This window comes from Mesoplodon bidens (genome assembly GCF_964165515.1).
Source record: "Mesoplodon bidens genome assembly, chromosome: 17".
Classification (NCBI taxonomy): Eukaryota; Metazoa; Chordata; class Mammalia; order Artiodactyla; family Ziphiidae; genus Mesoplodon; species Mesoplodon bidens.
This window is the reverse complement of record NC_138174.1, coordinates 64,037,375-64,063,751: the sequence shown is the minus strand read 5'-3', so window position 1 is coordinate 64,063,751 and position 26,377 is coordinate 64,037,375. Positions and strand designations below refer to the sequence as shown.

Here is a 26,377-nt window from a genome sequence, read left to right as displayed (position 1 = left end):
TCAGAAAGAGAAAAACAAATACCATATGCTAACACATATATATGGAATCTAAAAAAAAAATGGTTCTGAAGAACCTAGGGGCAGGACAGGAATAAAGACGCAGACGTAGAGAATGGACTTGAGGACACAGGGAGGGGGGAAGGGTAAACTAGGACGAAGTGAGAGAGTGGCATGGACATATATACACTACGAAATGTAAAATAGATAGCTAGTGGGAAGCAGCCACATAGCACAGGGAGATCAGCTGGGTGCTTTGTGACCACCTGGAGGGGTGGGATAGGGAGGGTGGGAGGGAGGGAGACGGGGATGTATGTATATGTATAGCTGATTCACTTTGTTATAAAGCAGAAACTAACACAACATTGTAAAGCAATTATACTCCAAAAAAAAACTCATCACTGAATAGATACTATTTTGTGTCCTAATTTAATAATACCTCAAATTTCCCTAATATGCTGATCTTCATAATTATCATTTTAATGGGCATTATATTCCATCAATTTTTGTCCATAGCTTAACCATTCCCCTACCATGCAGAGTCCTAGGTATTCCCTGGTTTTCTATTTCTCTGCCCAAAGGTGATAACCCTGGTATACATGTCCATGGGCAGTTTTTTGATTCCTGATATTTAGTCACATTATTTTCCAAATATCAGCAATGGAAGGTTGCAAAGCTGCAAATGAACCCATTTCACCACAATTTCATGAAGAATGGATATTATGTCTACATTTTTAAATGTTTACTAATGTTGTAGGTGTAAGTTGTGTGTTATTTTTTTTTAATTTATATCTTAGTTGCTTTGTTTACTGATGAGGTTAATATTTTCCTGTTTTTTTAAATTTATTTTATTTTACTTTATTTTGATTCCTTTCTTTTTTTATTTATTTATTTTTGGCTGTGTTGGGTCTTCGCTGCTGTGCACGGGCCCCCTCCAGCTGCAGAGAGCAGGGGCCACTCCTCGTTGCGGCGTGCTGGCCTCTCACTGCGGCAGCCTCTCCCACTGTGGAGCACCGGCTCTACGCACGCGAGCTTCAGCAGTTGTGGTTCGCAGGCTCTAGAGTGCAGGCTCAGTAGTTGTGGCGCACGGGCCTAGTTGCTCCGCAGCATGTGGGATCCTCCTGGACCAGGGCTAGAACCCGTGTCTCCTGCACTGACTGGCAGGTGGATTCCCAACCACTGAGCCCCCAGGGAAGCCCCCAGCCCCCTACTTATTTACTTACTGAGGCTGTTAATGAGAAAACTGTACTTAAGTTTTGCCCAATTATCTATTGATAATATAATAGTTTTTCTACCCATCTGAATGCCTTTAAGATAGTCATTAATTCTTTCCTGTCATACTTTGTATGTTTTTCCTCAATCTGTTCACTGGGAAAGCGAGCTTTCTAGGGTCCTGAAAAGCCAGGTGCTAAGACGCTGCTCACTGACAACTGGGCTCTGAGTCGGCTATCGGCTCATAAAAGAAGCTGTGACACTGAGGACATTGAGTTTGGCTCAAGAACCAGGAAAACTTGATATTTGTAAATGCCTCCTTAAATTTATGAGAATCAATTTTTTTAATTTAATTTTATTTTTTTTCAATAACCTTTTTTTTTTTTTTTTTTTTTGCGGCACGCGGGCCGCCTCTCACTGTTGTGGCCTCTCCCGTTGCGGAGCACAGGCTCTGGACGCACAGGCTCAGCGGCCATGGCTCACGGGCCCAGCCTCTCCACGGCATGTGGGATCTTCCCCGAGCGGGGCATGAACCCATGTCCCCTGCATCGGCAGGCGGACTCTCAACCACTGCACCACCAGGGAAGCCCCTCAGTAACCATTTTTTATTGAAGTATAGTTAATTTACAATGTTGTATTAGCTTCAGATGTACATCAAAGTGATTCAGCTTTGTATATATACATGTATTCTTTTTCAGATTCCTTTCTGTTATAGGTTATTACAAGACACTGAATATAGCTCCTTGTGCTATACAGTAGGTCCTTGTTGCTCATCTATTTTATTTTTTAATTAATTTTTATTGGCGTATAGTTGCTTTACAATGTTGTGTCATTTTCTGCTGTACAGCAAAGTGAATCAGCTATACATATACATATATCCCCTATTTTTTGGGTTTCCTTTCCATTTAGGTCACCACAAAGCATTGAGTAGAGTTCCCTGTGCTATACAGTAGGTTCTCATTAGTTATCTATTTTATACATAGTAGTATATATATGTCAATCCCATTCTCCCAGTTGATCCACCCCTTCCCCTCACCCCAGTATCTCATACGTTTGTTCTCTACGTCTGTGTCTCTATTTCTGCTTTGCAAATAAGTTCATCTGTATCATTTTTCTAGATTCCACATATAAGCAATATTATATGATATTTTTCTCTTTTTGACTTACTTCAAAAAGTAAGTCAAGGGCTTCCCTGTGGCACAGTGGTTGAGAGTCCGCCTGCCGATGCAGGGGACACGGGTTCATGCCCCGGTCTGGGAAGATCCCATATGCCGCGGAGCAGCTAGGCCCGTGTGAGCCATGGCCACTGAGCCTGTACGTCCGGAGCCTGTGCTCCGCAACGGGAGAGGCCACAACAGTGAGAGGCCCGTGTACCGCAAAAAAAAAAAGTCAAAAAGAGAGACTCGGTATGACAGTCTCTAGGTCTATCCACGTCTCTGTAAATTGCACAATTTTGTTCCTTTTTATGGCTGAGTAATATTCCATTGTATATAGGTACCACATCTTCTTTCTCCATTCTTCTGCTCATGGACATTTAGGTTGCTTTCATGTCCTGGCTATTGTAAATAGTGCTGCAATGAACATTGGGGGGCATGTATCTTTTTGAATTATGGTTTTCTCCGGGGATCAGCCTGTTTCACTATTTTATACATGGTATTGTGCATATGTTAATCCCAAACTTCTAAGTTATCTTCCCCCACTGCGCCCCGCTATCCCCTCCGGTAACCATAAGTTTGTTTTCTACATCTGTGAGTCTATTTCTGTTTTGTAAATAAGTTGATTTCTATCATTTTTTAGATTCCACATATACGTGATATCATATGATGCTTGTCTTCATCTGACTTACTTCACTTATTATGATAATCTCTAGGTCCATCCATGTTGCTGCAAATGGCATTATTTCATTCTTTTTTATGGCTGGGTATTATTCCTCTGTATATATGTACCACACCTTCTTTATCCATTCATCTATTGATGAACACTTAGGTAGCTTCTATGTCTTGGCTATTATAAATTGTGCTGCTGTGAGCATTGGGGTTCACATGTATCTTTTCAAATTAGAGTTTTCTCTGGATATATGCCCAGGATCATATGGTAACTCTATGAGAATCAGTTTTTGTGTAATTTATTCCTGGATGGTGCTTTAATCCCTGATGATAAAAGATCTGAGAGATCTGAGAGGAAGCAAGACTGGAGCTTCTCAGATCTGGGGGGACCCCATAGGGTCCACCAGTGCCACCAACACTCACACCTCACTAGAAGCTCCAAAGACAGAAGACAGCTGTTGGAATCCACTGCATCTGCTCCTCATCACAATAAAACCCTGTATCCTTGGCTAGATAAAAATCTAATCTTCCAGTGTGTACGTATATCTATGGTACTCCTACCAACCCATACCCATGGAAATTCAGCCCTCTTCTTTCCCATTTTAATTCAGTTCTGTTGTCTTCACTGTACACATTTCACATTTTTAACAGAGATAAATTGTTTAGGCTTTTTCTTGTGCTTTCCTTTATCCGTTCATACTTTGGAAAGGATCACTCTTTCCAAGGCACTCAAATATGCCCAACTTTATATTACCCCAAAGCTTACAGTATATTACTTTTTTATGTTTAACTATTGAGTTCATCCAGAAGATAATTTGTTATGTCATATGTAACACGGATCTGAAAGAGTCTGCTGTGTTTCTAAATGTTTTGGGGAAACTGGTTATGAAATGACTGTTCCTTTCCCTATTGTCCTGTGATAACTACTACATCACACATTCAATTCATAAATATAATTGTATTAATTTCTGGGGCTTTCCATCCTATTTATGTATATTTCTAGCTATGCATCAGTAGATGCAGTTTTAATTATTGTTTCTAACATGGTTTATATCTGGGAGTAACTCCACCCCATCACTCTTCTTTACTAATATTGCTGGTATCCTGTGATTTTCTTTTTCAAAATTTTTTTTTTTTTTTTTTTTTTTTTTTTTGCGGTATGCGGGCCTCTCACCGTTGTGGCCTCTCCCGTTGCGGAGCACAGGCTCCGGACGCGCAGGCTCAGCAGCCATGGCTCACGGGCCCAGCCTTTCCGCGGCATGTGGGATCTTCCCGGACTGGGGTACGAACCCGTGTCCCCTGCATCGGCAGGCGGACTCTCAACCACTGAGCCACTAGGGAAGCCCCAAAATGTTTTATTTTAAAATGATTTTATCAAGAAAAGGCCTGGTAGATTTTTTTATTTTTAAACTTATTAATTAACTTGATAAAAAACTTACAATATTTACGACATTCATTCTTCCATTCAGGAAACATTTCTCCATTCATGTTCAAGTGTATCTCCAATGAAGTGCTGTAGTAGGGATCCCTAATAAAGCTAATTCCTAAGTATTTTATGTCTTTGTCAATACAGTGAATAAGATTTTTTCATTATATTCTTCAGCCACTTACTGCTGATATACCAAAATCTTTGTTTTATAGAGTTGATGTAAGTAACGGCCTTTTGAAGACTGTTCTGCATCTTCTGCAAAACTGTTATGAAAACATTGTTCTTGGTGTCATCACATGTCCCTTTAAGCAATAAGTTCCTTCCAGAGGTCAGAAAGAAAGGTTTTTATCCCTGAGACAAACTTAACCCAATGACAAAAGCTCTCTAAGTATTTTGGTTTTTGTCTTAGCAGGCAAGATATTAAAAGCTTAAGTTCATGTTTAACTGCACAAGTGAACTAAACTTACATACCTGACACACATTTTTCTGCTCCTCTTAAATTGTTTTGGTTTTACTCATATTTTTAATTGTCCTATTTTAATTCTGTAATCCACCTTAAATTGTCTTTGGAGGTAGGCAGTTGGCCTAGGAAGGTTATGCACCTTAATATTCACATTCAAAAGTAATTAAGCTATATGCTAATTGAATAGTATTGTTCATCTGTTCCTAACTATATATGCTAAAAACGGAGTAATCAACCTTTTTCCTTCAGGACACACTATAAATCTACCCCTTTATATTCTGCTCAAGAAAGTATTACAGAACACGAGAGTAATCCTATGGGTCACCTTAGGTCCTTTGTAATTTAAAAGAAAAATATAATCATTTTTCATAAACTTTGGTACTTCCAACATTTTGGGTAATAAATCACTTATGTAACTGGTTGAAGTGCAGCAAACAGCATGTCATCAAGACACATCTGGCCACAAATGGGTGAAGAATGGTGAGAAAATGATTTTGGAGAAGTTCCTTGACAAGGTTAAGTAAGCCATGTGCAGTTCCTGAATCATAACTTGTGAAGTCTTTGCCGTCTCCTTTAGGCAAAATCATCCACTCTTTATTGAGTTCTGATGACTCTTTATAGTTACTCCATTCCCTCCAGGGAAGCCTTTCCTGCCCACGCAGGCTGTGCCTGATCCCTTTACTGTGCTTGCACTGCACCTACCTTACAGCCCATCCCTCGTTATATGACAATTGCCCACCTTTTAGTCTGTCCACGGTAAGGTCCCTGAGAACAGGGACCGTGTCTCAGTCATCCTTTATCTCCAGTGCCCAGCACAGGGCCTAGCACTTCCCACCGACTCACACTGTATCCTAGTTGGTCATACTGTTGTCTTCCATCAGGAAAGAAAGAAAGAGAGCTTTTTTTTTTTTTTATCAGCAGGGCCTTAGCCACTTCTGCATGCCCAAACCTGTCATATTACTGAACATCAAGGGGAACGGCTTAATAAACACTGAGTGCTGTACCCCTCTGCCATTTCTACCTTCCTATTTAAGCTTTCTTGGGCCATTTTTGGATCTTATTCCTAGGTCCATCCTTGGTCCCTCTAAACCTTTCTGATGCCTCAAAGTCATTAACACCAGTGTAACTATTGTACCACTTCCATCCCTTCTCCAAAAGAGAACAAGAGGATACTAGATTCTGAACAAATGTCAGTAGTTCTCCAAATGGGGAAAGAATCAAGCTTTAGACAAAACACAAGCCAGTCTATCTATGAACAAGGCCCCTTCCATGTATAAGCAGTGTGTGATCTTTTGGAAACCATAATAATCATCCCTTAATGCACCTTTCTCCCAGTGCATCTCATCAAAACAACAAGTGGGGGCTTCCCTGGTGGCGCAGTGGTTGGGAGTCCGCCTGCCGATTCAGGGGCCATGGGTTCGTGCCCCAGTCCGGGAAGATCCCACATGCTGCAGAGCGGCTGGGCCCGTGAGCCATGGCCACTGAGCCTGCGCGTCCGGAGCCTGTGCTCCGCAACGGGAGAGGCCACAACGGTGAGAGGCCCGCGTACCGCAAAAATAAAAACAAAAACAAAAACAAAAACCACAAGTGGTTTGAAATAGTCTGACCCTCCTTTATGAACGCAAGTTGTCTCCTCAAGAAAACTTTATTTCTCAGAAAACTATCTAAAAACTATCTACTCAGATACTGACATATGATCTGCTGAGTCATAGTTTGTTTCTGGCTTCTAGGGCCCAGCTCACATCCATGGTCAGATTCTATATCCTCTGAAGTTATCTGTCCAATGGAAAATCTCATGTATCCGGCAATATAGGGACAGAACTGTGCCTCACAAGGGACATAACAGATTCTCAGGCCCTCTGGCACCAAGGCTTAAAATAAAAAGTGTTTTCAGACAGAAAACTTTACAAATACGTTCACATTTCCGCTCATAAAGAGAGAATGCCAGACAAAACTGTTTTTTGATAACTGTGATTAATTGACATATATAAAGGTAGTGGAAGTCATAGACTTAAGCTTTCCTGAAATGCTGCTCTCTGAACTTACGGTCCTGGAGTTCCTATGACCCTAGTGGGATACTGAAGGAGGAGGAGGTTTGCGCTTCTCGGCAGAGCAATATCCAGGTTCTTCCACCTCTTTTTTAACTTCCTATCTCTACTTCTTTTCTATCTTATTTCTATTCTCTGCTCTCTCCTTTGTCCCTTTCCTTCTTGATTCATCACAGTCCTGAGAAACTCAACAGCTTAGCAGTCTGACTTGAGGATTACATGCCCACGTGTCATTCTTCATCGCCTTTTACCCACAGTGCTATCACCATGGACCTCCTGACCTCCCTCCTTTCCTCTCCTACTGGTTTTTTTTTTTTTTTTTTTGCAGTACGTGGGCCTCTCACTGTTGTGGCCTCTCCCGTTGCGGAGCACAGGCTCCGGATGCGCAGGCTCAGTGGCCATGGCTCACGGGCCCAGCCGCTCCGCGGCACGTGGGATCCTCCCGGACCGGGGCACGAACCCGTGTCCCCTGCATCGGTAGGCGGACTCTCAACCACTGTGCCACCAGGCAAGCCCTCCTACTCGACTTTTGTCATCATTCTTGACTTCAACATGCACATGAATAATCCACTCAACATCTTGACCCCGCCATTCTTCAACGTTCTTAGCTCCCAGGATCGCTTCCTGCCCCACTTCAGGTCCCCATTCACCTGGATCATACAAGTCATAGCCCTCCCTCCAGCATCTCAAGTTCACACACCCTGCTCTCTGACCGCCTCTCCTCTCATCCAGCTCTCCTATTACAACCCCCCACACGGAAGTCTGCTATCAATCCTACCAAACGCTGCGGGCCCTACCACTTTTCTTCCTATCCATCACCCACCCTTACAGCCTCACTTCTCTCCTAACCAGCCTAAATTACACCATCTGGCACTATAAATGCCTCCAGGCAAACAGCCATAACCCTCCTGCCCCTCCCTTGGTAAAACCTCAATCCTGGTTAAACCCAACTGTGTCCTTACTCCATGCCTCCACCAGAGCAGCTTCATGCTGCTAAAGAAAATCACAGACCCATGCCAAATGGACCGGTTTCAAATTTATAATCACAGGTCTTAAAGCTGTCAGACAGCTTACTTCCCTAGGAAATTTGTTTCCCCAACTTCCGAGATAATTATTCATACGTTCTCTGTTCTCCTCAAATTTCCAGTATTCCTTCCTCTCCTCCCCACTCTCAGCTAATGACCTTGCTTCGTGCCTCATAGAGAAAAGAGATGCAACCAGTTTAGAACAACCTCATCCTTCAACTATCCGTTCACCAACCTTCCTGTATCTGGTACTCAAATGCTCGGCCTTCATTTCTGTTAAAAAGGGAAGAAGATAGATGAGATCCTGTGTCCTGTGATCAGATAATCTCTCATCTTCTTAAAAACATCTCTCCTACCATCACCCCTCTTTGCTTTATCATTCCTGTGAGCACTCAAACAGGGCTCAGCGTCCCTCGCAAAGCTGCAGTCGAGCAGCTGGCCAAGGCTGCAGTCCCTGAAGACTAGAGGGGGGCTGAATGACCCCCTGCCAAGCTCACTCACAGGAGGTTTTAGTTCTTTGCCATGTGGGCCTCCCCATAAGGCTGCACAGAACACAGCTTCACCCAGGACAAGGGATCCGAAAGAGAGAAAGAGGAACACCTAAACAGAAGCCACAGTCCTTCTACAACCAAACCTCAGAAGTGGCATTTTACCCTTTCAGTTGTATTTGATTCCTTAGGATCAAGTTACTGAAGTCAATACTGGGGGTGAAGACAGGAATTAGGCTTCACCTCTCGAAGAGAAGAGTATCCGAATTTACAGACATCTTTGCAAAACCATCACTGTTTATGAATTTAAAGTTATTCTAAATTTGATACTAAATCAAAACCATTTCCTCAGTCTAGCATATATTCAGGGCTTTCCATAAACTGCCATTCAACCATTCCAGTATCACTCAGCTCTTCAGCCAATTCAAACTCTTTTATTCTGTGCCTTCTTCACTCCTGCAAACAGTCACACTCTTTCTTTTAGCGCAGCTTCTTCAGAAGTTCTATGTCTAGTTCTAATTATAATACCATGAATTGACTTAAATGTGGTGATGTAAATATTTCCAGTTCATTTTATCTATGACTTACATACACTATGATTTCACTCCTTGAGAGCCAGGACCAAGTCTTCTCCTCAATCTGCATCCTCTACAGTGCCTGGTATTAGGCTATGTATAACCATGAATCAACCAATCAATCAAGCTACCTAGGTATAGAAAGAAAATGACTTCAAAATTAAATTAGATATGTATATCTCTCTTGTGAACCAGGCAATGTTTTTACAACATTGTTTAAATTATAAGGGATTGGCTGTCTCAGGTTTTGCTCGGTGTTGCAGCTCTGCAACCCTTCCCTTCTCTCCCTGCCTCTGCCTACATCCATGTCCTCCCAAAGCTTAGAACCATTTGGCTTGAAGACTTGCTCCCATCTCTATAACCAATCCATGATCCTGACCATGGATGTGCGGGCACTGATTAGTTTAGTCCTGGTCCTCGTCTCAACTTGACCTTGCACCTGTACTCTGACAACTGGTTTCTACACTGATTTGGAATCCACTTTTTATCACTTTTGTGCTTCTGATTAACTAGATTCATTGTCCTGTGTTTGAGTTCCATTCTTGGTGACTGTTTTAAGGATACCTGGGATTTGTTTAATCAGGTATGGTAGGACAAGCAGACACAGAAATGACCGTCATGAAGAAGTTGTTTATACTCACAGACACCTAGAAATAGGAGGCACAGCATGCCACACAGGGCCACACGGGGAAGCAGCAGGGTCATTCGGGAGGCAGAGGAAGCAAGGGGGAAATGTGGGCAAGAGCCTTTATTGTGGATTCCGAAGGAAAGCACAAGTGTAGCAGGGTGAATGGGTTCAGGACTGGCTGGTTTGAATAATTTCAGTGGGCTCTGGGGAATGGGGGTTGTCCTAAGTTGTCTGATACCTGGCCTGGGGTGATTAGGGCAAGGGGGTTAGTGGTCTGGAGTATAAGAGCTTGAAAAAGGAAATAGTTGGATGTATGGGCTCTGGATTGGTTGGTTTGCATAGGAAGGCATGCTCACAGCCATGCTCATTGACTATCGCAAAAAATTAGCTCACCCTGGGAGGAGCAATCCCTCAAGCATCAGCAAGGCCCCAGATGTCAAAGCACGAAGTACAAAAACTAGAAAACGAGGCTATTATAATAGTAACCCACCTAGGTCGACCTTGGTCCTGTCTTCCTCCTGCTGGTACTCTTACTACCTACCCAGACAGCTGTCAAATACACACAGTATCAGCACAACCTAGGGATAAGAGAGATGGTCCCGAAATCAGACACGCCTGGGTTAAAATACCTGACTGCTCCACAAGTGATTAGTTCTGCAACCATGCAAGTCACTTAATACCCTAAACTTCACCTTCTCATCTGTACAATGGAGATGATACTAGTGCCTACTTAATGCAGGTACTTCGGTCCATAGCGCACTTTGCCTAGAGCAGAGTAAGCAATCAAAATGTGTCGGCAAGAAGTACTATTTCTTCTCCCTCTGAGTTCCCTAACACTGTAGTGTGACGCACACATAGTAGATACTCCATGAATGTATGTTGACGTTGACTGAACCAACCAAAGAATGAAAAAAGAAATCAATAAAGAATCCTAGTTCTTGAACCAATCATAGAAATGCAACACTTTTAGCAGACATAGGTTAGAATACTCGACAGCCTAGAACTTGGAAGTGAGACCTGGGTTGGAAGTCTAGCTTTCATATTTAATCCCATGTGACTTTCTAGGACGGGATGGAGATGCTCCTGGTAGCCTCTCCAACATCCATCCCTCCTTTCCCTTGCTGGGAGAGCCCCCATTTTGTTCTGCTGTCCACATGTGGCTCGGGAGGGCAATCCTATCCCCATATTCAGGGACGAATCCTGGAGGGTCCATTCCTAATGCCAGCGATTGGTTTCCAGATGGGAATGTGACCCTTTCCACTGTAGTCATGGTTCATTTGGCAAGGAAATTCTGTCTGTGTAGCTGTAGCCTTCTCACAACCATGAGGGAGGCATCCTATGGCCCAAGTCAGCAAGCTCAGGGTGGCAGAATAAAGATGTAAAACCACCCGGGTCCTCAGTAAATAACATTTAATAGGTGCTTACTATGCTTCAGCTATTCTCCTAAATGTCTGCCTGCATTAACTCATACGATCCTCATCACTAATACGTGGCAGGAATGTTTTTATTACTGTTTTACACAATGATAAACCTGAAGAATTTAGCAATTTGTGCGAAATCTCATAGTAATACATGGTAGAGTTGGGATTTAACCTACAGTTGGCGTTCAGGATTTATGTTTTTGCTTACCTGGATCTGGAAAATGTTACTAAGACAAAATCAACCAATTCCCTCTGGGCTTGTTATGAGATTTTAAATGTCTTATTAAGGCAATTTGAATTTGAGTTTTTGCTAAATGCAGCTGATGGCATCCTAATAAATAGATTCAGATTCTTCATCTTTAAAATGGAAATACTTCTCTATGTCTCCTAGGGTTGCTGTTAAGATTAAGTAGAGTTCAATAAATAAAAATGCCGTCCTCAGTTCTTCTGAGGACTCCGACCACAGTCATCACACCTCTCGCGGTTGTCCATAGGTTTACTGAATGGAAAGTCTTATTCCAAGACTCCACCCTAGCCCAGGAGCTATATGTGCTTCTAGGTCTCTGCCCATGCTAATGTATATATCCTCCTGGAAGTGGCCAGGCACTGCCTCATGTATAAAAACTAACTCATTACCAAGGAAAAATATTCTCCTAACAGATATGTATTATAATGCAAACTCTAGACTCAGGAAGATTTTATTTTCTATTCTCTTTTCATAATTAGCTGCAAAATCAAGTTATGTAGTGAAGAGCTCCGTGGATTATCAAATCCTAAATCAGCTCAAATGAAGAAGAGTTACAGTCTGAGCTCACTATCATGACATATTATTAACTGAGAGCTACAAGTCATAGCCATCATATGAAAATAATGAAAAAGTATGAATACAAAATTTAAAATAGTAACTCCTGGATAACTTTCCCAAAAGGGTAAAGCAATGGAAAAGAAGGAAAACTTTCGTACCTTGATCTGTGCCAAATCCCTGGAGAAAAAGGTCTCCTGATGGTCTAAGGAAAAGACTTATACATTTTGACAAGTCTTTTAAGATATATTATGTCCTGTTCTAAAAGAAACTGCTCATTACTTTAACAAGTTGTTGAGCCGAATGTGTACTCTGCATATTTTTCAACTGCCTCTTTGTCATTCCCGATTTTTGAAGATCTCTATAAAAGGTGAATTATCTATGCACTGCACTTGCAAAATCCAACTTCCCTTCCTTTTCCATTCTATGTCGAAAGAATTCTCACTGTCAATGTAAATTTAAATTTGTATAGTACTTTATACTTTATGAAGTGCCTTCACAGTCATTTCCTTCATCCACAACAAATCTAAAAACAGAGATAGGACATATATTCTTATCCAAATTGTCCAATAAATTTGTGAATTTATTTATGCCTGTTTTCATTTATTTGACAGCCATTATGTACCAGGTACTATGCTAGGCACCAAGGATGCAGAAGGAAACAAAACACTCACCATCGTCAGGAAACTTACATTGTGGCAGGAAAGCCACATGACAAACAAGTAAACAAATCAATGAGGAAGCCTAGATTCAAACCCTGGCTGCTTGATCAAAACTGTAGAGCTCTTTACGGGATACCAAGCTGCCTCCCTGGTCCAAATTCACTGATGCAAATATTCTCTTTGCCATGAACTTTGGCAGTTTGATTTCTTGGACTTGAATCCCTTCGGGTTTCCAAAAGGTCTCAGATGTTTTCCACTCCCCTAAAGTCATCCAATGGGCAACAGCCAAAATGGCATTTAATAACCAACACATTCAGAGCACTATTATATTCCCCCAAACAAGAGAATTGTGGAGGGAGTTAAAATTGAATTAAAAAAGAAACATACAGGGGCTTCCCTGGTGGCACAGTGGTTGAGAGTCCGCCTGACATTGCAGGGGACACGGGTTCGTGCCCCGGTCCGGGAAGATCCCACAGGCTGCAGAGCGGCTGGGCCCATGAGCCATGGCCGCTGAGCCTGCACGTCCAGAGCCTGTGCTCCGCAACAGGAGAGGCCACAGCAGTGAGAGGCCTGCGTACCGCAAAAAAAAAAAAAAAAAGAAACATGCACACGTAATTGTCTGTGTGCATTAACTCATATGATCTTCATCGCTAATCCTTGGAGCAGGTCATCTAAAGGATGCAACAGCTGGCTGACCCAAAAGCGGACTCGGGCAATCGGAGGCTCCTGCCCCACTCCCCTTGGAATGAATGCTCCATCTACCATTCCCACACTAGAAGCTGTTTCAAGAACGTAGCCTTGAGAGAATAGGGTGCTGTTGAGACCACCTGGACAGCCTACGTGCCTGAACCTCGTTAAAACCTCTATATAAACTCCTAAGATTCTAGCAGGTGGGTGCAGAGGTCTACCTTCATGTGTAAGTTCCCTTGTTTATTACACCTGCCACCTACCCGCTTGGACTGGTCTGCATCTTTCTTCCGTCCCTCCCTGCCCTCTGTGTACGGAGCCACTTTCAGATTTCACCAGGGAAGTCCCCAAGGTTGCAAACCCACACTAACACCAGGTAGGAATGTTTTATCACCATTTTACAGATCGAGAACTGAGACCTTAGAGAATGCACGCAATGTGTGCGAAGTCACGTAGTAATACATGGTAGAGTCAGGACTTAAACCCAAAGCTGGGTTTCAGAACTTAGGTTCTTTGCCTCTATGCTTTACTGGATCTAGAAAATGCTGTTGAGACAGAATCAGCCAATGCTAAGACCATTTTTTACCTGGAAAAATAGGTTCACATTAAGTTTTGAAGTACAGATTAATATCCTGCAAGAGTCTGCTCATTTAGTTATCAGCAGTTGCCTGGCTACACAGGGTTTCTATAGGACAGCATCTCAAATGACTGCCTTTGCCTGTTTTCCATCTCACAGCACTCACGAGCAGGTTAACTTGTCCCATGTATCATTAGTAATTCATGACTTATTTGTGAAAGTGCAGGGGCAGCACTACTACAGGCCTAATACAATGAATATCTTATTAGGAAGAAATTAACAAATGAGTTGTTGCTGATCAATAAGTGTTGAAGAGAAAAGTACAATGATAGTAAAGCCTAAATAATTTATGCACGATATTGATTTTTTCATTATATTAATTATTCTTTACAGCACACATAAGGAACTAGGAGAATAAAACTTTCAAAGCAAAGAAATTTGTCTACCGTGGGGTATTGTAGGCTGAAGTCTGAATTTAAAAGACAAAGAATGGACCAGGATAGTTGACAAATATTTTTAGACTAAAAATGCATCATGGGATAAATTTGACACTTCCAATGTAGCTAAGTTCCTTTGTGTTGCCCAATGTTTTTATACACAATACTTTTAATAGTTAGTTATCAAGAGAAGTATTGATAGAAATGTTTAAAAATAGAAATATTAGAAATAGAACAATCCATTAATCCACCTCTTTCATGGCTTATATGAAAGGCACAGTGACAAATTCGCTGAAGCCACATGGGAAAGAAAACGTTCTCTGAAACCTCTCCCAGAATCTTTAAGTTAACTGGACTTAAATCCAGTTGAACAGAGTGCAGGTTCCTTATTGCTAATACCTTTCATAGCCAGCAGAAAACAATTCCCTAAGGCCATTTTCTCACAGCAAGGAACTTTCATATGGAGGTAAGGGCCTGAAGATGATCCTCCTGTTTACACACTATTGCTGACTTTAACCTTGTCACAAAATGCTGTCCCAGAGAACAACAAAAAAGTATTGTGCATAAGAAGGGCTGTGAAAGAGAATGGAGGTTGGTGGGTTCTTCATGGATGACGGTGTTCCCAGCAACTCAAAATCCCCTCCTACAGATGGGAGAAACGAATTCAACACATGTGCACCAATCCCAATGGATGTTCTAGGTACAGACCTTGCACTGAAAATTGCTTTTGTCATTCATATGTTGAATAGCATCTTGCTCATGGCATTTTGACTCTAGAAATTAAAGCAGTGAATCGATGGTTCTTTTCTTATCTTTTCTATCGGGGTTTTCTCAGATACCAACTTCACTTAACTATTTTTCAGTATCTAATATTAGGAGATTCCAGGTTCATAATGTTGTATACAGAGTTGCATGAATATATACTTTCAAGGACATCCTATCTCCCCCCAAATAAAGATGGAAATAGTGTTTCAAAAGTCCTTTAAAATTAAAACTAAAAACATTAGAATAGTTTCAAGTGTGATATAATATTTTTCTTCCCTCACCTGTTACCTCCAGTGACTTAAAGCCACATTAATATTATTTTTAATGTGCTTAATGTTCTTGGAAGAAAATCTAAGCAACAGAAAGCATCTCATCTCATGAATATGCTTTTGCAAACTAGAGCCAGTTTTGCAAATTATTTTGTCATGTCTTAACTAATATTGTTATATAACTTCAAATTTATAAAGTACCTCACACAGATATAATCTATTGACAAAATGTATATTATCCACTCTGTATCATAATACAGATCCAACTGTCCAAATGTGTCACGATCACCAGTCAGTTCTGGAGCACTATGGGGACAAAACACCCAAATCTAAGATCATTTTTATTACTCAGTGAAAAGTCCCTTGTTATGGTGACGGCTCCCCTGCTGAGTGTCCTTTGCTGCATCCACCATTCTTTGGGTGGAGACTAATGGTCCATACAGAAAATATGTGGTACAGGTACTAAAAGAAAGGGTATCTGTTCTTAGTCTCATATGTAGAATTGAACTGGGCATTCATAAAATGAACTAGAAGAAACTTCAAACTATTTTAAGTCACTGTGCAAGTTCTTCTCCATTTTCCTCCCTTCTTCCCCTGCAACCCCAAATCCATTCTCCACCTTTCTCTGCCTTGGTGAGCCATGTGGAACGAGGAGCTCGCTTGTCCTTTAGCTTCCAGGTAAATCCAGCCACTGGAAGACAATGGGAGGAGACGGACAGGTGGGAGGAGAAAGGAGTCAAGATATTTCCTTCCCCCGACCCCCCTCAGCTCCTTGCTGCTGGCAGTGGCTGCCTTCTACAAACAGCTCCTATGGGGAAGCCCTTCCTACCTCCAAGACTGTAGCTCCTGTCAGGTGCCTGCAGACGTGGGAGGCTGACACTGCCTGCCTGGCTCCACCACTTCATGCCCAGGGTGGTTAACTGCTTCCCTTGTTACTAGTTGTAAGGAACCTCATGTCCAATGTCGGTGCCCTTACTCGGTCCGTACCTCTGTAACTAGTCCATTGGCAACACCAGAGGTGGTACCTCTGTTTGCTGCCAGGACCTACAATACAGCTACTACTGATTGAAACAGCAACCTGATACAGAAGAATAATGTATAAGTAAATAAAAGAACATCAGCCACATTCAAATACACCAGCACTGCGAATCAGATAGCCTCTTAGATAGGTGATTACTTCCCATAAATGTACTAATGAGACAAACCACTGCATACGAGATGCATTTCTGACCTCAACTCTCAATATCACCATCTTTCTGATTCAGTTCTTTAAGGATTTCACTCTTCACCTTGGCTACTTTTGTCCTTCTCCTCTTCCTCCTCCGTAGCATCCTTCTAATTTACTCTCTGCATTATCACTGTCTGTTCTCTCTTCCTTAACATGTCACCTTGTTCTTTACTGTGTTATATGGAACCTACTTGCAGATTTCCACACACAGGCCAAGTTACCACATACCTATGTTTAAAGTCATGTTTACTTTTCCTTCTGGGTCTATGTTTTCATTTTTTTAAGTAAATCTATACAATTCTACAAGTTCCTAATCAGAGTCCAAAAAATACAGAAGCTATCATCCAGGTTTACAGTCATACATCCATAACCTTGAATTCTTTGAAAGAAATACTCTGTAAAATATAATAAATAAATATGGAGGACATCAAGGTGCCTAGCTTTTCTACCCTCTTATGTTTATTAAAAAAACTAGAATGCAGGGGCAACTGTGAACATACAGTGTTAAATGCAAGCTTCTGACAATAAATGACCCAGTACTTACCAATAAAGCATGGTAGTATATTAATAATAGCAATGAACTACAAATATTTATTGCCCACAGGCGACTAATTCACTTTCACTGCAGGATAGCTTCATTTATGAATTTAATTGTATGCGTTTAAACATTTCTGTTGCTGTTTCATTAATATCCCATAAAAAATAAAATGACATGCTGAAGAAAAGAAAGAACGCAAGTTTCTATTCACAGCATTAATTAAGTGCCCATTGAGTGCCCATGGTATCCCGAGAATTAACATTTACTTTTATCATTTATGGCTTTTCTTTTGCATCACACCTTGCACACCTTCTTTGCAGTTCCATTTTTGCATTGTTCAGGATGAAAAGTTCCAGATTCAAAGAGGGCAGTATAGCTTTACATATCATTTTATTTTCACACAAAACAATGCAGATGTGTAAGACGACTCCCATGAGAGAATTAAAATAGTGACTTTGTCTGTGTCAGGCTCTGTCTGAAGAGTGCCACATGCATTCTTAGCACTCACCATGAGATAGTACTCTTATTCCTCCCATTTTCCAGAGAAGGAAACTGAAGTACAGAGCAGGTAACTGACTTATTCAGGGTTATGTGACAGCAAGTGGTTGAACTGGATTAAAATCGAGCTACCTTGACTTCACAGCCCATGCTGTAAACATGACCCTAATCACATTCACAAACTGGGAATCAGCACGGTTTTCAGGAATATTCAGGGGCTGATATATTTGTCATTTTCTCCAATTTCTGTTGAGGACTTTTTTCCTTACTCGGGGTCTCCTTCCACTACTCGCCAATATCATAATCCTTAACCACAACCGCCTCGACCATTGGGCTTTGACCAGTAATAATCCAGAGTCTACGTTACTGGTACTTTTCTCATCCTCCCATCCTACATCAGAGTTCTCATGCTCTTGGTTTAGGCTGATTTTTCCCTGAAGTGAGGATGAACGATGAGATTAACCTTCCCAAGAGGCAAGAACATCTGTTTGTACCCAAATGAATGTCTGATCTGTGGCATACTAAGAGAAGAAAGCTTCTAGAATGTTCTAATAAGCCTTGGGCTTGATACTTACTTTGACTCTTCTTCTAGCGAACAAGGGGAGTTGATATCTTGTTAATTATGAAAGGCAATTATTAACAATTCGAAATTGCATGACAAAAGAAGAGAGGGATGACACCAAATGCTTGATAATCCCATCTTTCAAAGAACCAAAGTCTTGTCAAGTTATGACAATATTTTTTTAAAGGTAATCTAGAACATAGAGCATATTTTTAGCTGACATTGATTGAAGATCTATACGTCAGTCTCTGTACTGGGAACTTTACATATGTTTACTGAATAACTGTATTTGCTAGAGGAATATATAAACAAATAACACTTGTCTAGGTTCAACAAGTATTTAGGATAATTCCCAACACATAGTTAAATGCTTAGCTATAATTAAACAGTTATATTAGCCAATTAAAATCAACAGAGACTTATCTATGATATCCATAATTTAACAAACTCAAAAACAACATAATTGATTACTACAAAATATTAATTTGGGTTCCGCATTTGCTTGTTTTCATACTAAACCTATTTCTTGGCCTAATAATTTATTTCATGACTCTTAAAATCACATTAGGATTTGCCAGTCTCAATTAAACCTGTTTAATTCATTATCAAGCATAAATAACTTTCAAATGGTATAAGCTTCTGATTGTCCTTAGTCAAAATGAGATGATAATAATTAGCTTTGGGGAATAATAAGAGTCTAAGATTAAGCAAATCTATATCACTAGTGGCTAAATTTACCTGCCTTCCAATTATTACATGAACATTTCTATTTCTCTGAAGTCAACCCTTTCAAAAATCCCAAGGTAACCAGCAAGAAAAATGCAGAAAGATAAATCATCTCTTACCATTTATCACTTCCAGTTTTATCTTCACAACTCAAAAAAAAAAAACTGAATGGGTTTAGTTCAACCTCCTTCTGATTTATAGCAAATATCAGTGGTTTGAACCAGAAGCAATACTTTAAGAGACACTGTAATGAACATATAAGTGGATATGGCACATAGACAGAATAATCTCTTATCTCCTTGGTTTTATACTGCACACAAACCTGACGGTGAAACTTAACCTTCTTTGCAGTTCCACATTTCTAATTAGAAGAGACATCAAAAAGATTATCCCTTAGAAAGCAGTATGGGCCATACTATTCTGGATAGCCTTGAAACAGAGCTCTACAGCCTCCTTATATATTTTAGCCTGCTGTCTAAAGGAAAAGCAATAACCAGACGGTGTTCCAAAGTGGTTATGGCTTTTTTGCGGCAAGTTGTGTTATATGTTCTCACCCTACCTTTTTATACTTATTATGAAGAAGCAGATGTTCTAGTGTACAGGACCTATTTATTGCTTTTGGCCTTGAATGTGTAAAATAGTCTATACCATCAGACTGTGCTATACTAAAAGTTTCCTTGGTAGAAATGCTTACAAATCTTTGAGAATTAACTAGTCCACTTATAATCCTTTTGTGTGTGTGTGGTGGAGGTTGTTTTGTTTTCTCTGTACAGGGCAAGAAAGAGGAGAAGAAAGATACTGTGAACTCAGCTTCGATTAGAACACAGAACCTTAAAATAAAAGGCCGCACAGGCTAAGCCCTTCCCCAGGAAGAAATTCCTTCTACAACATCAATGGTTAATTAGCTACATCTAAAATGTTTACTGCTGGGGAGCACGCCACTTCACAAAAGAGTTCATTCTCATTGTAGACAGTTATAAATTTTAAGAAATTCTTTCTTACTCCGAGTTGAAATCCTTATCCCATCACTTCTATCCCACTTATCCTAATTCTATCCTTTGGAGAAATACAGAACAAATCTCCTGCACTTTCCACATCTTCCTTCTTTGAGTATTTGAAAGCAATTTTTATGTCTCTCCTATTTTTCTCCTATTTTTCCCATCTCCATATTAAATATTACCAGCTCCTTCAATTACTCCTCATATGACATGATTTCCAGATGCTGCGAATAAACTGGAGTAGTAGCTTGACTCAAAATTTTTCTTAAAAGTTCTGTGAAAGAGATTTGAAGGCTTATTTACAACTATAATCGACACAGTTACAAGGACTACCCAGAACCCAGTGGTCTTCCAGAAGCTGAATGCTAGCTCTCCTTCTTGTGATACACACACACACACATACACACTACCAATGGGATGGTTCTGTGATACAAAGTGGGTCAGAGACCCTCATTTCCCTGGCCACATTGATTGGCTGAAAGAATAGTCACAAGTTCCAAGCTGGACTAATCTGAGTCATTCCCCAAGGTTTTAAATTGGAACTCAGAGAAGGCCTGCTTTCCTCTTAGCTGGTAGAGCTATTAGATTTGATAGCCATTTACTCATTTCATGGAATAAGCCAATTTGATATAATGAGTTCAATATGAAAAGGGGTGTGGAGAGAAAGTTCCCAAATCTCCAGTTCCAACCATTCTTAAAACCAACTCTACCCCTATCTTTCCTGTGTTCTGGTTATTAAGTCAATAATTCCCCTCTGCCTGAATTGAGCTTGAGTCAGGTTTTTATCATCTGCAACACAGAGGGTCCTATCTAACAGAATGTTCATAAGGTTCCAAGCACTCTAACAGGACCAACAGAATGCGGTCATAAAAGGAAACAATTGCCATCCTACCCTACAAAAGGTATGGATGGAATCTCTTTCCATCATTTTAAGAATGAGAGCGATACCCACTTATTGAAGAAGATCAAGGTCCATCTTGCCTAATGGCCCAAGCTCAGAGGGCTGACACTATTTGTTCAAAACTGTATTCCTAGACCTATCACACAGTAGGTGCACACAGTAGGTGCTTAAAACACTCTCCACTATAGTTGTCATAGTGAACAGAAGAAACAGTAGGCAAAATATTGAATATAAATTATCAAAATGAAGACACGAGTTCCCTGGGGAAACTTTAGACATATTTCACCTCCTTAGTATTAGATAACCCATTTGCCATATAAATTATGGAACTAGATTATCTCTTCAGTCTCTTTTAGCCGTAAAATGCTATGATTTTATCCACACTCAACAATGGTAAAGAAGAGTCTTCCAAAGACCTGGGTATGCAGACAAAAAGGGGAAATATACTGCAATAATGAAGGAAGTATAAAGATAATGAGAAAGAATATCCTACCAAATAAATCATAGAGAAAAGAAAGAAAAAGAATGGGAAGAAATCATCACTAATATGATAAAAGAGGTCATTCAGATAAGCCATCTTCCTCTTAGCTTCCTATCTTATTCTAACCAGTTTCTGTGGTCAGAAATGCCCTCTGTACTGGATCCAAACTGCCAGCCCCAGAGCCTTGCCCCTTCCTGGCCCCTTATAACCCATATGACAGTTCCTTCCACTCTACCACAAACCTCCTTCCAGAGTTGGCTCCCTGCTTCTGCCTTTGGTCCTAGACGTTCCCAACTCCTCTCTCACCATTCCAACCAGTTTTTCTTGTCACCAACAGAATGTGTACTCAATTATATTGTGGCCTCCCACCCGTTTCCCATCCTGTCCTCTGCAATGACTGATGTCCAAATGGCCATCCATAATTTTCAATTTATTGCTTAATGTTTTGAACTTAGAATTGTCTCTATACAAATAATCATAAAATGGCATCTCTACGAATTAAGGTGACCCATTTACACTGAGCTGCTCTAAGGAATTGACCTCCCATCCTTTCGTGAAAGGCCTTGATTAGGGGAAATACTGCTATTACAATTAGCAACTAATATTTAAGTATTACTATATACCTGCAGAGTAAGTATTGAGTGCTGTGTACCAGCATACTATACTATGCACAGATACTATACCAAGTATTTTACATGCATTTGCTCATTTAATTCTCATAACACCTCTAAGAGGAAAGTACCAATATTATCCATATTTAAAGATGAAGAATCTGAGGCTCAGAAAGAGCAACTTACTACCTTACACAGCTGGTAAGCACAAGAACCACGTCCATCTGACTCGATAATCCTTGCATATAACATGACCCACAAGGACACTGATCCCTGTGAGAAGTGGGGAAGGAGGAGACATTGGGGGAACCAAAAGCAAAGAGACTAGGGCACCAAAGTCAACATGGTCTACTTCTTGATTTTGCTCAGAGTCAGCCCTATTTGAAGTAGAACCTTGTTCCCATTACGTAGCAATAGATTATCTGTCATTTTGCATTGTGGAAATGGACCCTCCATTATCCAAGCTCATCTAGTTGACTGTAGAATGCTGTACACAGACATTCTCATGACAGACAACTAATTCAATCTTCTCTGTGAGAAAGGTGCAGCTGAACATCTCTTCAACTTTTTCCCTATCGCTTTTGATGCAGGGCACTTCGCATAAACCACAGCTATTCCTTCCTAAAGTATCCAGAGAAGAAAAGCAATTGAGAATACCGGGAAAGAAAGAGAGGGTGAGGACGAAGAGAAGGAAGGATTATAAAAAATGGTACCAAAAAAAACACTACCACAAAATTTAAAAAATTTTTAAGAAAGCAAACCAGCGCAGGTGATTATCTGATAACTTCTGATTCTGAGAGAAATGAGTCCATCACTAAACAAAGAAAAGCACTTGACTGTGCAATAGAAACCGTTTGTTCAAATAGCCAAGGTGGCATTTTCCTACATCACACAGTAGAGAGATATTGAGTATTTCCTATAGAAGTAAGACCTCACTGCTGTAATCTGTGCAGGGTCTGTAGCAGCAGCATTTCATCACTAAGCAAAATTCCAATTATTTTTAGATTCCATAATCTCTAATTCCTCTAAAATCTTCATCTATTCACTAACAGTTTTATATACATTGATAGAAAATAATGCCAATCCCTACTGAAGAATCACTAGATGTTTCTATGTGATAATCAGTCTCTAGTTTAAGTGAAATGGAAGCTGGAAATCAGACTAGTAAACTCTTTGGGGTCATTCAGGAATTAATACATAAAGGTGTAAATACAAAAAGTACACTTTGGGGTGAAATGTAGCAGAGACTCTCTCTCATGAAATAATGTCTTTTGGTAGAAAGTTTGTAAGTAATTATCAATTGAAAAATTGTCTTAAGCTAAAATAGAAGGGCGGGATCTAAAACACTACACAATCAGAAATCTTTAAAAGTAAAGGTCCTTAAAACCTAAGGAAGGAGCCTAATGCTTTCATTCCAAGTCCAACTAGTTTCTTATTCTAAGCAATTTCCATTAAACAGGGAAAGGAGCAGGGAGGAGAGAAAGTATTTGAAAAACTGCCAGAGTAAAAAAAAATCCCATAATGAAATTTTGCTCATTCTTGGAGAAATGAAGTAGAATTAGATGCTTCAGTGGTGGTGAATTCCAGAATCTGGGTAGCTTCCAGTAAATGAAGCTTTTCCATAATGTCAGGTGCAAAAGCTATCTGATATCAACATACTGAGCTTGAGTTTTTAAAGTCCTATTTCCTTGCACCAAATTGTTGGAAACCTTTGAGACAAAAACCTCAATAAACTAGTATTCCAAGCGTTTAATATTTTAGTCCCTTGAGCAAGCATGTCAGATTAATCTTCAAATTGCAATGGGCAGAAAGAACATTCAACCAAAATTCTTAAGCCCATGCCTCTCTCAGAGGATGTTAATAAGGTATGCAGTTTCATTGGCTATTAAGATTTCAAACTTCCCTAATTCTCAGCAGCATTACTATTTAAAAGCGGGTGGGGGTGGGGGTGGGAGAGGAAGCTAGTCTATCCTGAAAGGAAGGGATTTTACTTATTAAATCTTTGAATCCACCTAGCATTTACCACACTGCCAGGCACACAGTAGGCATTTAACACATACTTTCAGAATGAGTTGATGGATCGGCCTGGGGGACACTGGAAATCTTGCTGAGAACAGCATGAGTCCAAACCCTGGCATTGCTCAGCAACAAAGCCCATCTCCAGAATTAGGGTTATAGAGGTACAGCAGGAATTTGAACGTGTGTCTTCAAAGTGGCATCAAGAGGACTGTTTCCTGAGCTGGAGAGCAGCCACCCAAGAGCCACTAGACTCGTCTCTGGCTTCCCCAGGCCTGGAAAACTCCCGCCCTGCCTCTCTACCTCCAGCTCCCCCTGCCTTTTACCGGGTTTGAGTTTCCACTCACAGCACTTAGGTACACGATTCGACCTCGCTAGTCTAACCCAGGCCCCCTGGCCATTCCGCGGTTCTCCGAGCATCGGCTGGGAGGGAGGCCACACCGTGCTAGGCAAAAGGAAGGACACACACACGACGATGGTTCCCATCACCTTTGGGGGAGGGGGGCGGGAATCGACGGGGGTGAGGGGGGGAGCGAGTTCAAGGCCAGGGCACTCTCCAAAGCTTCCTTATCCCCCTCCTAGAGCCTCTGGCCGAACCGCTGGAAGATGCTGGGTACCAGCAGCACGCCGCCCAGTGAGCGCGGGGCCGCCGGGGTCGGGACTTGGGGGAGCTGGGAGGGGGGTGGCAGTTGGCAGGAAGCGAGACGCGGCAGGGGACAATACCTGGTATGGCTGTGGTTGCGGGGACAGTCTTTCTTCTCCATGATGGCCGGCACACAGTTGGTGAGCTCCGTCCAGTCGGCGTGCAGCCCGCAGCTCCAGCCGGTGGAGAAGCGGGAGAAGAGCCACGTCTCCTTCTTGCCGGGCCGGTGGCAGGTGCACTTCTTCTGGCCGGCTTTGCAGCTGCACGGCTGCTCCAGCCGGATGTTCTTCACCAGGTGCCGCCCGAACGTGGTGCCCCCGGTCTTCTGGATGTGCAGGAACACGATCACGTCGCGCCCCTTGATGTTGAAATCCACGAAGCGGGTCAGGTCCTTCAGGGTGAAGTTGAAGCGTGGCACGAACCGGGGCAGCGATCCGTTCTCGGGGGCCTCGGGATCCGGCTCTTCTTCCTCCTCCTCTGCCTCCTCCTCCTCCGGGTCCCCCGGCTCCTCGTCCTCGTCCTCCGGCGCCGCGGCCCCCCGAGGCCCCTCGGGCGGCCCCCGGGGTGGCGGGGGCAGCTGGGGCCGTCGCTCCCAGTCCTCGAGCGGCGCCTGTGCCGGGCGGGCGGGACCCGGGGCGGCAGGCTGGCTGGCCTCCCCGGCGCGGGGCTGCTCCCCGAAGTTGGCGCAGGAGCTGGTGCAGGAGGGGGACACGTACTGGTACATGATGACCACGAAGAGAAGAGTGAGCACCGGCGTCAGCAGCCACTTGTTGAACCTTTCATCCATGGTCCCGCTCTCAGGCCGGCAGGCTAAGCGGCGGCGGCAGCAGCGACGCTGTCGGGCTCCCGCTCGGAAGTTTCGGGGGCTCCGGGGCGCGGCTCCGAGCCCGCCGCTCCTCCATGCCCCTGACGCCGAGGCGTGAGGCTGGCTGGCGGCCCCGCGGCACACCGGCGCTCCGGGCTGACAGAGCCGGGCCTGCGAGTCTAGCGGGGAGGCGGGCGCCGGCGGCGGCTGCGGCGCGGGGCACCCTGCGCTCCCGGGGGCGCCCGGCTCCGCCGGCTCCCTGCTCCCGCCCGGGCGCGGCGCGCGCTCTCAGGCGGCGCGGGGCACCCCGCCGCCGGCGCTCAGGCGCTGGGGAGCGCGGCTCGGGTCCTGGACCTGCCCCGGGGCAGCCGGGCAGCCGGGCAGCTGCGGCCGCGAGCTCGGGGGCTGCATGAGGCTCTCCAGGGTTCCGGCCAAGGGCGAAGGCGCGGCCCGGCCGCCCGCGGGCCCTGCGCCCCGCACGCGCGCCCGGCGCCTCTGCCCTCAGGTCGCGAGGCGCCGGAACCGCGAGGACGGACGGCGCCCGCCGCAAGTTAGCTGAGGAGCTTCCCGCCCCGGCCCCGCCCCGCCCCGCCCGCAGCTGCTGCGGACCGGGCGCCGGTGCGAAGCCGCCTCCCCGGGCGAGGCGCACTGCTGCTCCGGGTCGGTCCGCCCAGGCGCGGGCACGCAGACACACTCGCACACACTGGCTGGCGCCGCCACAACCCGCCAGCCGGTGTGACAGGAGCCTTGCTACCCGGAGCGAAAACCTGCCCTAGGTACGGAGCATGCGCCAAAGCCTTCCCCAGCCCCCGAAGAGTTTCCAGGGGAGGAGTCCGCGGCTCCGCGGGGCTCGGAGCAGGCAACTGTGGGGTGGGAATCTCTTCAGCTTAGAGCCAGGAGAGATTCGGGAGAAAGGCAAAGGCGGAGCGAGGAGAGGATCCGAGGAGATCGTCGCTGGCGCTGATCCGAGACCTCCAAATCCGCAGCTTTCTCAAACTGAGAGTGGACAGAAATCTGGCCAGTCTGTCTGCAAGGATAACACCTGCCCACTGCTGGGCA

General features: G+C 43.1%; 1 protein-coding gene across 1 annotated transcript in view; it reads right to left on the bottom strand.

Moving 5' to 3' along the window:
• The window catches only part of HS6ST3 (heparan sulfate 6-O-sulfotransferase 3), a gene marked incomplete at both ends in the record, with an annotated part of 667,106 nt that extends 641,806 nt beyond the window's left edge, over positions 1–25,300 (bottom strand). The window contains one exon of the mRNA XM_081215002.1: positions 24,594–25,300. Within this exon, the coding sequence (XP_081071128.1) occupies positions 24,594–25,300 (707 nt within the window). The remainder of the gene's footprint in view (positions 1–24,593) is intronic.
• Between the last annotated feature and the right edge of the window lie 1,077 nt (positions 25,301–26,377).